This window comes from Jatropha curcas, chromosome 3 (genome assembly GCF_041381405.1).
Source record: "Jatropha curcas cultivar XTBG-Jc1 chromosome 3, XTBG_Jcur_1.0, whole genome shotgun sequence".
Taxonomy (NCBI): domain Eukaryota; kingdom Viridiplantae; phylum Streptophyta; class Magnoliopsida; order Malpighiales; family Euphorbiaceae; genus Jatropha; species Jatropha curcas.
The window spans coordinates 29,051,805-29,065,363 of NC_143153.1; the positions used below are offsets into that span (position 1 = coordinate 29,051,805).

Here is a 13,559-nt window from a genome sequence, read left to right on the forward strand (position 1 = left end):
ATGATTTTATTTATAATCTATTCCAATATCTCTTTGAAACGGCAAAAGATTCAAAGTTGAGACTTGAGAGTTTAAATTTTTTGAATATGTGGAAACTTTAAAATAATGTTTGTTCATGTTTTATTTCAATTCGTAAATGTGCTATATTGATGGTGGAAGGTGCTATAGGTGAAGAGGTAGTAGTAGATTCAGAAGGAAGTTTCAAAAATTTTCCTACTGCTTAATGTTAATGTAAACTTCACTGTGCATAGAGGGAAATGGAAACAAAGAATTTATATAGTAATCCTTCTTTTTTTTAATTTATTAGGAGGTCAAATAAATCGAGGTGATATTATAAGCTACACAGCATGAGTAATTCTCTTCTGAATTCGCTAAATTAGTGAAAATCTTATAGTTAACATATTCAAATTTCATATCTTTGACTCACTATATTCTTACGGACTATATTCGTACGGAAAGTAAGAAGGCTAGTCATACAGCATTTGTTTGACTTTATAAAGTAACACAAAATTAATTGTTTTAGTAGCTGTTAATTATTTAATTAGCATTTTATTAAATGTTAAATGAAAGATAATGAATAATGTTTTATAATTCGTTTTCTTAAATTTTAAACCATAATTATTAAATATAAATAAGCGTAGCGAGTCAATTTGGAAAATCGATATCAAATTCAAAAGCAGGTTCATTTTACTTTTAAAAAAGGAAGAGCTATGTTGAACCAATTAATCCATCGTTATTGAACCGGATCGATCTGCAAAAACCTGATTGACTCGAATTAACTTTGTGATATTTTTATTATATTATAATTATTTAAAATTATAATTATTCATTTAAATATATATATTATTATATTTTTATGACTGAATTGAACTATTGACCAACTGGTTAAATTGATGATTCATCCATCCAGTTCTTCAATTAGGTCAATATTTTGGCTAATTTCAATAACACTGTTTTAAACATTATTATAAATGTTTTGTAATCAAATAATATAAATAATAGCTGTTGACGAACATGACTTAAAGACTTTGTTATTTAATTAAATTATATTTAGTTATTTAAAAATCTAGAAAAGGAAAGTAGAAAGTGTGTATTTGTGTTTTCCTCCATTTTGCAAATAGAAATAGGTTTCGATGAGTTAAAGAGTCATTTACATTCACTATTTTATTATTATATATATACTTAAAAATACCATATATGTCACCTCAACTTTAATTCAAGCAACATTTGAAATTAATTTAATTAGAAAATTCAAAGTATATATTCTGCAAAATTAACCAATGATTCCTTTTTGAAATGAATCCAATAATAAATAGCTGCAGACATTAATTAATAATGATTGGGCAGATTTTCTCTTCATTAAATGATACTATAACCTAACATTATTTCACCTATATTATAATTATCCTTGTCTATGCTAATTACCAATTTGAAGTATTTAATTTGCAATATAATAAGCCAAGGTTCTCTCAACCCGCCTTTGACCTATATTACATATATATTGTTAATAATTAATTAGTTTTTAAAATTTTCCAGCATAAATTGTATATATCTCTTTTTTTTATTGGGAGAAGAGATTCGAATTTAAGTCAGGTCGTAAATGCACTTACCACTAGACTACGTGTTGGTGTGCTTATATATTTCTTTTTAAATGCATTCAATTTCAACTTTTATATATTATCATATTTATTCAAAATTTTTTTATTTTATTGACCATGATTTAAGTTTTATTAGGAATAATATTTTAAAAAATTAATTTTTGACTGTATACATCGAATACGATGATACAGTAATTAAATTGATTTGAAGAAAAACTTAATTAATCCAGTACAAATTGATTGAAAGAAAATATTAATCGACTTGTTATCAACCTAAAAGAAAAAATGAATCATTCTTAATATCTATAATATATATATTTTTTTGAACAACATCTATAATATATAGTATATAGTCTTAGTCTAAGTCACATAATTATCTACTAGTAAAAATACAATATATTATTTTTTTTTAAGAGAAATTTTCTCGAGGTGGTTAGACTGTAAATTTCAAATATAACGAATAATAAGAAAAGAACAGTATAATTAAGAAAAGTTCATTAAACAAATTAAACAGAGTTGTCTGTCAAAAATAGTTAATTCAAACATCAATATAATCAACATAATCTCCAGAAATTTCCCTTCTTTTTTTATTTTTTCTACGACCTTTGATTCTTGGAAAAGAATCGAAGAACTACATAGAAAAATATCCTGTAAAGAACTGCCCAACCCAACATAATAAGCACCTTCTCCCATTTCTTGGATTCTTCAGTACTGATTTTCAGTGAATCTAATATAGCAGTTCCATTTATAGGTTGTCCAGTTGAAGTAAACCCAAAAACCTCTCCTGTTTGGTACTGGTTCATCAATAATCCTTCATACGGATAAGTCATAGTAGAAATCTTGTTCATCCATTTCCAGTAAATAGGTATATCGTGACTATTCAAGAAATACCCACAAAACAAGAAAAACAAAGCAGTAAATGCAATTACTGATGCGTAACCCAAAATGTAATTCGGAACGATAGAACTAACAAAAACAACAAAAGAATTAGTAGAAAGTAAAGAAACGTAAAGAACCAGCAAGAAATAGTAGAAAGGACCGCGAAGCTTTAGGGCTTTCCAAACAATGGCTGCATAAACTCCAGATTGAAGTAAAAGAAATGGAAGGTAAGTTATAAGGCCAGCAATAGTATAAGAAGACGCTCTGTAGGCATTATGAGACGTTTCACGGACAAAAATGAAACGTTCTTGAATAAAAGCAGGAACAGCGTCATTAGATGAGAAGAAGAAGAGACAGACAGTAAAGATAAAAAAAGAAAGACGATTTGTTATTCCTTGGGAATTTTGTTTAGGGTTCATAAACATTGTTGCCATCATAATACCCATTATGGTCAAAACCATGAGTCTTGAGAGGAAAAGCTCGGGTGTCCTTCTGATGTTCTTGAAATTCCGGCGCATTAGAATCCATGTTTCTGATAAAAAAGAGTTGGCAAATTTTGGACCGAGAATATGGTTTGCCATATTGTTTGGAGCAATGGTTGGGGTTAGGTAGTCATTTTCATTTACTGTGTAGTCACTACTGTGCGGTGTTGGTGTGTTTGGCAACATATCTCTCGAGGATGTGTAGTAGCCAGGAGACGTCGAACTGCAAAAAATATAATCAATTCAAATAAATGCACTTTTCAACGTCGAACTCCCGTGGAAATTGAGATAGCTTATCTTCGGGCGAACACTTTTATTCTAATTTTTAATATATTTGTTATAAAGTATATCGCACTTATACTGCGTATTAAAATTTATAATTTAGAATAAAAGATTAAAAAGTGATGAAATAAGTTACTTTACCTCATTGGATTTTGCACTTTTCTTTCATTCCTTTGGCGAGAAGGTGTAAACCTTAACGTTGTCACTACTCCAAAATTATTACCACCACTCCATGCAGGACTTCTGATACTACTATCAAACTCATTTGTTTCATATGCCCTTGTTTGTGAAGAAATCCGTTTCCCATCATTTCTCCTTCCACCTGCCCCTTCCGTCTGCCTCTTGTTCCCCCGGGCTGGAGGCAGAGTAAGCGCAACGGAGGAAACTGACACGTCCTCATCGGATAACTTGGGAGGTTTCATTCCGGTAAGTGCAAATTCAGCTAAAGCCTCCACTCCATGCTCAGACCGATCATATTCTTGTATAACATCAATCATATACTCAATAGAATTTTCACCTCTGGGAACTTTTCGCCCCATTCGGCCAAGATGAAGACTAACATCTTTTGGAGAACCTTGAAACATGAGCTGACCACGAGCCAAGATAATCAGATGGTCAAGAAGCATTTGGATTCTTGATGAAGGTTGATGAATTGTTAGGATCACTGTGCTTCCTGATCTTGCAATGTTATGAACCTTTTCGATTACACTGTGTGCACTTGTAGAGTCTAGCCCTGAGGTTGGCTCATCAAGAAAGAGCAAAGATGGTCCGTGGATTATGTCTACACCAATTGACACTCTTCTACGCTCACCACCAGACACTCCTCTTGTACCTTCATCTCCTATGTATGTGTTTCTTGATGACTGCAATCAAAATTTTTGAAGTCTTAATTAGTTCAGTTAATATTCTCAAAAAAATTTTAGATTAAGCCTTAAACCAATGGTTCAGGTTCTAATCAAACTGCGTTGAATCTATTTAGTGTATATTACTCGTGTTTGATTTAATAAAACAAAATTTGAGATTTGAAATTTAATCGAAAGAACATGTTGACTTTTGTATTTTATGTAAAAAATTTAAATTACTTGAACTTAATTGGGTTTGACTTAATTAATAATAAAAAGTTTATTATTAACATCTCAAGTGAAGATTCAAATGTTTTAAGTTATATTGAGCCTGTTTTTTAGTAAATTATTAATTTCAATTAACATACTATATATAAAAATAACATATGCTTATAATTATGAAAAATTTAGATATTCAAGCAGGCCTTACAAAATTACAGAAATTAAGTATTATAATAATATCTAAATTTTGGTTCAATTTAATGTTGTATTCCAACAATTCGTAGTCAGGTTGATTTAACTATAATTAATAAATTATTATATGAAATTCAGATATTTAAAAAACTTGTGAATGATGTATTTGAATATAGTATTATAACATTCGAACTTGACTGGACTTATTACTTCAGTCATTTGACTCAAATTATTACTGAGTTATTTGAATATTAACTCAACTCGAATCCAAAGAATTCTAATTTTGAATATTTTGTAACCATAGTTGATGTAAAATCGAACTCATTTGACATCCCTGATAATATAAAGAAGCAAGATTAAGTGACTTACTGATAAACCAAGCTGTTCAATAAGCTTCTCCACCCTCTGCTTCTTATCAGTTCTAGAAAGGGGACCCAACCGAAAATCAGCGGCAAACATCAGAGTTTCATAAACAGTAAGCATAGGAAATAATCTGTCCTCCTGCATTATATAAGCTGAACTTCTCTTAATCAAGCTAGGGTTCATTTCTGTTCCATCAAATGAAACTCTGCCCTTTAAACTTCCACTGGCAATACGTCCGGCCAACCCATCCAAGAAAGTAGATTTTCCGGCGCCACTTGGACCCATTACGGCGGTGATGCAACCTTTTGGTGCATAGCCAGTAATAGCGTGCAATAAATCTACTTCTTGACTTAACAATTTTCCTTCAACTTTCTTTTTCTTTATTACTGTGTAAGTAAGATTAGAAAACTCAAGTCCCCCGGTAAAGTTTACCTGCTTTCCTATGTCGATAACCGTTTCCTGACGATGACTGCCGTTTCTATTCGTCATGTTGGTTGACCAAATCAATAGTTTCTTGAAGGTCTAAAGCCTGGAAATTTATGGGCGTAAAGGCAGTTAAAAAGGAAAAAAATCTAGTGAACAGCTAAGAGGCAGATTTCAGTAGATGGATCCAAAGTTAGTACAGGGCTTTCTTCTTTGAAGGATCCGTTTTGAGTTGTTTGGATCGAAAAGAATAAAATGTCATTGTTTTCTTCATCCTTTGATTTTGCAATTTAGCGAGTATTCTCTAACTTTATTCTCTGTGCCCTTTGCTTTGGTTGTTGTTTTCCAAATTTCATGCAAATTAATATTTGGGAAATTAATTATTTATTCCTGAGTTATGACAAAATTATCTAAGTAATTTACTATTTTTGGGCAAATATTTCGTACGTCCCTCAAGTTTGCTTCTGTCCTTCTAAGTAGTCCTTGGTTCAATTTTGAGATTTTTGGCCTTTTAAGTCATAAGGAAATGACTAAAATACCCAGGGCAATATGAAAGCTATTTACCTTCTCTCTCTCCCCACCATATTCGCCTGCACCGCTTCTGCCATTAACATCCCCACCCTCGCCATCTTCTCCATCGCCGCTTTCACCATCACCATCTTCAGAGTCCCCAGAATCTGCAACTCCTCTATCGCCACTGCCACCGCCTTACTTTACTCTAGTTATCTCAAAGGCTGAGTTTCAGTTTGGTTCAGCGCTCAGATCTTGTATTTTCGACTTTGTTTTGTCTAAAGCTTTGATTTTTGGACTCTAATTTGTATCTAGCTTAAGTTTTTCATTTTCTGCTTCACCTATATCTTGTTAATTCCGCTGTATGTGCTGCTACCATTTAGAGACTTGAATGTTGTGGTTTTTTTAGAACTGAACAGAGCATCCATGAGTCTGTGATTTGGAGATTAATGCATTTGCTTTGTTTTCTCATCAATTCTTTATATTAGTTACACGGACCAAGAAGAGCAAGCTAGTTGAAGGGCCTGGCACATGATTTGAAGGACATTTTTTATGAATTCGATTGAAAAGTTCTGTAGCTATGTATGATGAAAGGGTAACTCAGTCATTTTGAAAGTTCTCTCTCACCTCTCATTATCCTTTCCGTACGACTTAACGGAAAAAATGGAAAGAGGGACTGCTTGGAATCAAGATCTCAAACGTGAGGGACACGCCTAATATTTATCGAAAATAAAAAAATTACTTAGATAATTTTATTATATCTCAGGGACTAAAAAATTAATTTCCCTTAATATTTAATGGATTAAACCATTATACTCGTTTCGTTCTATTTTGTTTGCATGATTTAACAAAACATACCTATTGAGAATTTAGTTAACAAAAATTATTTTACCATCTTTGCTTTTAGCTCGTTAAGATATTAATAAAAATTGTTCATTTAATGAACAATCATAAAAGTTATTATGAGAAAAATAAGTATTTAAATATATAAATTTTGAAACATTGTAAATATTTTGGGATATTTAAAAAAAAATAACAAGCAAACAAAATGCGACGGAGGGAAGATAGATATATATTGAAAAGTAAACATAAGAGTTTACAAAAAAGAAAAAAAAAACAGTACGATTCTTATGATTTGCAAAATACAATTAGTCTATCTTTGTTTTTTTTTAAATATATAATTTTCCATATGTTTTGCTTCCGTTACATTATTAGGTCCTTCTATCAAAATTTTGCATTGTTTTCATTAAGTTAATAAGAAAATACATAGGTCAAACAAGAGATAGTAAAAATTTTACACTAAGAGAATTATAGTACGATTCTTATGGTTTGAAAAATATAACTACTCTGTTCCTGTACTTTTAAAAATATAAGGGGTATTTTAGTCTTTTTATAAGGTACTTAACAAAAAAAATGCAATAGTTTGACGAAAGGACCTTATAGTCTGACGGAAGTAAACTATAACAATATTTTAACCTATTTTCTAAAGAATAAGGACGAATTAATTATATTTCCTCAAATCACAGGGATCGTATTGTTTTATTCTCTTGTAAAAAAATATGTATTAATATGTTAATTCATTAATTGTGTAGCAATAACTACCAGTTACTAAAACAATGTGCTAATTAATCAATAATGGTCTAATTGTATAAACTAAGTGTTATTTTGATTTATAAACCTCCAATGAAGTAAAAAAAAAAAAAAAAACTGTTAACAACTATTATAACATCTAGTTATAAAAATAAAATACAAAAGAAAAATTCAAGGGCCCTAAAAATTAAAATAAAAATTGAAAGACTTATAATTAAGTTTTTCCATTGAATTTAATGGAAATATATGTATAAATGATATCAGTAAATGGGGTATTGCTCAAGTTAAATGGGATAAGTAGGACATAGTTGATGAAAAGGGCAAATCAAAGCATCTTTCAGCTAAAAGACGTAAGAACAAGCCACAAGGTTAACCTACAAATCTTTTACTGCCAAAACTAAATCACCAAACAGAATCCACCAGAGGAATTTTAGAAAATAAAGGAATGTTTTTATTAGTTTTCATTCTTTTTTTCACAAAAAAAAAAAAAAAAAAAATTATGTATGTTGCTTCTCTCGTGAGGAAATGACGGTTGTCAACTCTCAACATAGCTTTCTGAGTTTCAGATATCAGCTGCTTGTCTATTAGTGTTAATTTTTTTATTAATCCAGAATTATTCTCAGGTTTTGGTTAATTAAATTAACCAGATTGGGATTATTTCTTATTTTATTTACATTTTTTTTGGGTATTTGAGCTTGTCGATTTGCTTAGCTTTTATATATATATATATATATATAGGAATCAAATTTAGATATGTTACCAACTTATATATGCACTTACCACTAAATTATATCTTAGCATGCCAACTTATAGTAATATACTGTGTTTTCTTCTTTCGGTGAAGAGATTTCGTAGGATTGCACTTTTTTTTTTTTTTTTTTTTTTTTTTTTTTTTTATATGAGAATGAAAATGATCAATATATTAAAGCATATCCTGCAAAACAAAAGGCTCAAAGCTCAATAGAGGGCGGAACTTCCTCTATCCAAAGACAAGCATCCAACCAAAAAGAAGCTAATCTATTTTAAAAGAGTTAAACAGATTTTAGAATAATAAATAATAAAAAGAAAATTTTTCAAATTTTTTCTGAGTGTGGGAATTAAGTAATAGAACTGGACCAAAATTTATTCATCCCTATCCATTAAATTTTCCAGTTCCCAGTTTTACTTTCAATGTCAATCGTATATTAAAATCCAATGATAAAATTAAAACATTTACAGTGGGAATTTCATTGTTGTACAGCTAATTTTTTTGACTAGTAATAGTAACTCAATGAAATTCAAATAAAAATATAAATACATTGTCCATTAAAATATAAATAAAATTATCAACAATGCGATTTTACTACTGTCATTTCCGGTTGTCCACTTAAACATAATATATTTAAAATATTTTGTATAAAATTTTCCATTCATATGTGAAAATAAAAAATTTTAAAAATTCCAGATATTAAATTTACAAATTTATAATTATACATAAGCAAAACTATAGTTTTTAATAATTTTTTAATCATAAATATAGAAATAAATTAATATTTAAATTTTATATTTACAAATTGCTTAATTAACGTCTTATACAATATATACTATATTTTATTTTATATATAATATTTTTTGCACCATATTTAGAATAGAATTACAAAGAAATTAATTTAAAAAATTTTTGAACTATAACTAAAATTATGTGTATTTTATATTATAGTTTGTATTAATTCATTTTTCTCTGTTAGTTTTAATTTTTTTTTTCGTATTAACTAAATTAATAAGAAAATTTAATCTCTTTTTTTTATATCACCTCAACAAATTAAACCGAATCAAATAAAATCAAATCGCCATTAAAAACTTGATTTGGTTTAAAATTTTTTTTTATAATTTGATTTGATTTTAACTGTTTTCAAAGCTTCACTTTTAAGTTTGATTCCGTTATTGCTTCAAACCGAACGACATCGTCCCAAAAACAGCTCTACCTATGCCTCGTTTATGCGGTGCGTTTTAACGAGACTGAAGATATTTATCAAGGCCAGAAAACGATGTCGTTAAGCTTGGACGCATTATCCTTTCCTCTCTTGTTTATGTACTTGAGTTGAGCTAGTTCAATTCTGCAACGGAACTTTGTTCGCATTTTCTACCTACTCTGGTACAAACCAAAGCTAAAGAAACCATGAGCCATCGCAACTTCTTGGGATCGGAGTTGTTAACCTCCACAACCCAATCCCCACTCTACGCCACCACTGCTTTCAACAATAAATTTCTACCACCAACTTTCAAATTCCACTCTGTATCTTCTCCCTCTCTTTCCCTACCCAACAAACAAAAAACCAGTTCAAGAATTCACAGATTCAGCACGAGTAAGTACCAGTATCTCTATTCTAACTCTAAATTCTTCTTTTTTGCTTTTAAAAGATAAAACCTTTATGGGTTTGTTCAGGTTTCAAAGCAAGTAACTTTATTGCAAATGTTGAAATGGAAGAAAAAGGGGAGGTAGAAGTTGCAGAAGGGTACACTATTACCCAATTTTGCGATAAGATGATTGATGTGTTCTTGAATGAGAAGCCCAGAGTCAAAGAATGGAGAAAGTATTTGGTGTTTAGGGAAGATTGGAAAAAGTATAGGGAACGATTCTATTGTAGGTGCCAAACAAGAGCTGATATGGAGACTGATCCAACTTTGAAGCAGAAATATACTTCACTTGCTGCTAAAGTGCGAAGGGTATGATTTAGCCGTGTCTTTCTCTAACGAGAAATATGTTTTTTGTTGTTTTGGTTTCAAAGAAATGAGAAATTCACATTTAAGCATTAAATAGTTGCGGAAATTTAGTATAGTGATTTTGATTCTCTTGAGGTTCGAAAACGCTAAATATAATTATTGGCTACGTTTGGTATTCAATTAGCTTCATGTATTCTAATGCATTTAAGATTACACTAAAAATCCATTTGAGTCCATCACGCTTACTAGTTCAATGCTCGATTTACACCTTAGAGCATTCCATTATAACTTAACAAACATAGCAGTAATGTTTAAAATACAGTTATGTTTCCTTTGCTTCATTTTTTCTAATGACCAAATAGAGATATAGATACTCTTTTGGGTTTAGAGAGCTTCTTTTGATTCTGTGTACTCAGGAATGAGCATTGCAGATTGATGAAGAAATGGAAAAACATTCTGCACTTCTTAAAGAAATTGAGGACAATCCAACTGACCTAAATGCAATTGTCACAAAGCGGCGCAAAGACTTCACTGGGGAGTTCTTTCGTCACTTAAACCTTCTTTCAGAAACTTATGATGCATTGGAGGATCGTGATGGTAATTTCTTTGGAATTTTGATGTCTAATATTTGGTTTTGTTTGATGGATTAATTGATAATTTCTTAATTCTACATTTTGGCTGAACTATTTAGATGATATAGCTTCATTTGGTGAATTTTCTTTTGATGAATGGTTGCATATGCTTTCTCTGTAGCATATAATAAATAAAGGCAATATTGAAGCTTACTATTCTGTAGATTAGAAAGTATATGCACAAAGAACTCTTTCAAAATAGGAACGAGTCATACGATCAATTTGTTTCCTAGTAAGCTGGAGTTGCCTTGATGCTTTATAACAATTTAACTGGAAGAAAAATGATTATCTGTATGGCTTGCTTGAGTTCATGCATTTGATGTGGATATCTTTTTGTTTGAACAGCAATGGCCAGGCTAGGGGCTAGATGCTTGTCTGCTGTCAGTGCCTTTGACAAGACATTGGAGTATGTAGGAACGTTAGATACTGCACAGGCCAAATTTGATGACATCCTTAACTCTCCTTCAGTGGATGCAGCATGTGAAAAGATCAAAAGCCTAGCCAAAGCAAAGGAACTTGATTCTTCGTTGATCCTATTGATAAACAGTACTTGGGCAGCAGCAAAAGATTCTCCTAATGTGAAAAATGAGGTATAAATTTGAACCTTCTGTTAACTATCATCTCTTAACCAGATCTTGTTTCTTCCTTTTTCTTCTTCTTCTACTTTTTTTTCCCAACAAATCAATGTATCACATTTTGCATGAGCAAGTACTTTTCTGTCTAGTATTTCCAGATTATAAGTTCATCCTTTTTCCTCCTCTAGATAACAGAAGCTACATCATTCCTTTTTGTGGTAGATTTGGACTAGAATCTTGATGCACTGATGTGTTTAGAGAGTTGTTGAACCTTTAAAAATGTAGTATTGAATTCAATGGCTTTCAGAGAATAAAAAAGCTAATGAAACCTAGCATGCAATATATACTGAACTTAAACAATTTCAAGTTTGTGTTATATTCAAAAATGAATATATCTGCCCTCAAAACATCAAACAGCTCTTCTCTTGTCCAGAACTCATGATTCTTTAGGGCTCTGGACTTGAGACAAAGTCGCTTACATTTAGTTTATTTTGTTATTTTTTTTTTCTACTCATGCTTGTTCTGTTTTATTTGAGCTTTATGTGCTGGTTTTCTCATTCTCACAAAGTTGAATTTGGGCATTTGATTTCAGGCCAAAGAGATAATGTATCGTATATATAAAGCCACAAAGAGCAGTCTTAGAAGCATTGCTCCAAAAGAAATAAAGCTGCTTAAGCATTTGCTGAACATTGCAGATCCTGAGGAGCGATTCTCGGCATTAGCAACAGTTTTCTGCCCAGGTGATGAACATGAAGCCAAGGACCCTTATGCATTATACACGTAAGCGAGCATTTTAGTTCCTTAGTAATTACAGAGTTTGGTTGTTATGTTAGCTATATGACTTGTTTTGTTATGATACACTTTTGTGGTTGGCAGTACTCCAAAGGAACTGCATAAGTGGATAAAGATCATGCTTGACGCATACCATCTCAATAAAGAGGAAACTGACATCAGGGAAGCCAAGCAAATGACTCAACCTGTTGTCATTCAAAGGCTGTTCATCCTAAAAGAAACTATCGAAGAGGAATACTTAGATAAAACCACATTCCGAACGCAAACAGAAGAGGAAAACCAATCAGAGGATTTATGAGGTCCCATTCAGTTTTTATTGATGCCTCTTCTATGTTCTTGTACAGTTGTACTTCTAATCTGGAAATTAAGTTTTTAAGATGAACCCTCGAACTGATAATTGTCAAGCCAACAACCAAAGGCTTTTCTGCATGTAATCAAAGAGAAAGTGAAACTCTCAAGAGATTTTGTGACTGTATGTGGAAGGCCTAATATTTCTTCTTAAGTAGGAATTCTCCTTGTGAGGTTTTTATTTCATTTCTCTTGGGGATGTCTGCTACCGGAATTCTTACATTGATGACCTAGTTGCAATGTGCTATATCTTCATGAATCGGTAATGACAGTAAACTCGATTTGCCTCGGATTGGCGCCATAGAGTTGGGGATTCTTCCCATCATATAAAAAGACAGAGGTTACCTTTTAATAGCTCAGTTGATGTTTAGTCTTAAACTTATTGGGATTTGTTATATGCATCTATTATCTATTTGGTTGAGATGTTTAAGAATTAGTTTTGTATCCCTTGTACTCTCAATCCAAGTGATTTTATTGTTTTTGCACTTGAATATAGTCTGCTTAATACATTCTGCAATTTTGTCGCTAGAAATTTGTAAAATGACAATCTTTTTTTTTTTTTCTTTTATTTTTAAAGTTCATTTCCCAGCAATAATGGATTCAAAATTTAGGATTTAAAGTATAGCTTACATTTGAAATTGCACAAATTTTGAAGTTAATTCATCATATTCAAGTTTTTAAAATTTATTAAAGTTATTGCTGAACACAGTGTTGGATATAATTATTTTTTCATTTTATGTTTCTTCTACCCCTGGAATGTTTATCACAGAGACAGATTATTTATCAAAACAATCTCTTAAAATTAAAATATGAAGATGAAATTATTCTTAACAAATCATCATAATTGTATAATTGGCTTGATTCAAAAACTTCATTACCGTGGTGAAAATCAGTTAACTTTGTTGCAAACGTCTACTTGATCCGATCAAAGATAGGTTAGGAGTTGAGAAGTTGATTTTTTTTTTTTAAATCTTTTTTCTTTTAATATGAATCTAAAGATAATTCGATTTAGTTAAGAGATTTGAAATTTAGAATCTCTTGGTTCGAGAGAGTTTTATCTGAGAACCATTTTATGTACGTGTCAAAAAAAAACCATTTAGTTTAATATACTGCTGATCATAAATAA

General features: G+C 30.9%; 2 protein-coding genes across 2 annotated transcripts; one reads left to right on the forward strand and one right to left on the reverse strand.

The window, feature by feature from the left end:
* Positions 1-2,194: 2,194 nt before the first annotated feature.
* LOC105639935 (ABC transporter G family member STR2) lies at positions 2,195-5,349 on the reverse strand. Its single transcript, XM_012224141.3, has 3 exons — positions 4,867-5,349; positions 3,383-4,104; positions 2,195-3,182 (listed from the first exon to the last, which is right to left on the reverse strand). Exons 1-3 carry the CDS (start codon positions 5,347-5,349, stop codon positions 2,195-2,197), a joined length of 2,193 nt encoding a protein of 730 aa, XP_012079531.1.
* A 4,120-nt stretch (positions 5,350-9,469) lies between these two features.
* Positions 9,470-12,924, forward strand: LOC105639934 (endoribonuclease E-like protein). Its single transcript, XM_012224140.4, has 6 exons — positions 9,470-9,728; positions 9,809-10,089; positions 10,518-10,683; positions 11,064-11,308; positions 11,886-12,073; positions 12,170-12,924. The coding sequence occupies exons 1-6, from the start codon at positions 9,542-9,544 to the stop codon at positions 12,381-12,383; spliced, it is 1,281 nt and encodes a 426-aa protein (XP_012079530.1). The 5' UTR covers positions 9,470-9,541; the 3' UTR covers positions 12,384-12,924.
* Positions 12,925-13,559: the final 635 nt, after the last annotated feature.

What these genes read in the sequence shown, in the direction of transcription:
- LOC105639935 (XM_012224141.3), bottom strand. Translation starts at nt 5,349, where the DNA reads ATGACGAATAGAAACGGCAGTCATCGTCAGGAAACGGTTATCGACATA. An exon ending in TTGAACAGCTTGGTTTATCA is followed by an intron (nt 4,105 to 4,866) that starts GTAAGTCACTTA and finishes TTTTGATTGCAG; the next exon opens with TCATCAAGAAACACATACAT. An exon ending in AAAGTGCAAAATCCAATGAG is followed by an intron (nt 3,183 to 3,382) that starts GTAAAGTAACTT and finishes TATTTTTTGCAG; the next exon opens with TTCGACGTCTCCTGGCTACT.
- LOC105639934 (XM_012224140.4), top strand. Translation starts at nt 9,542, where the DNA reads ATGAGCCATCGCAACTTCTTGGGATCGGAGTTGTTAACCTCCACAACC. An exon ending in AATTCACAGATTCAGCACGA is followed by an intron (nt 9,729 to 9,808) that starts GTAAGTACCAGT and finishes GGGTTTGTTCAG; the next exon opens with GTTTCAAAGCAAGTAACTTT. An exon ending in TTGCTGCTAAAGTGCGAAGG is followed by an intron (nt 10,090 to 10,517) that starts GTATGATTTAGC and finishes TGAGCATTGCAG; the next exon opens with ATTGATGAAGAAATGGAAAA.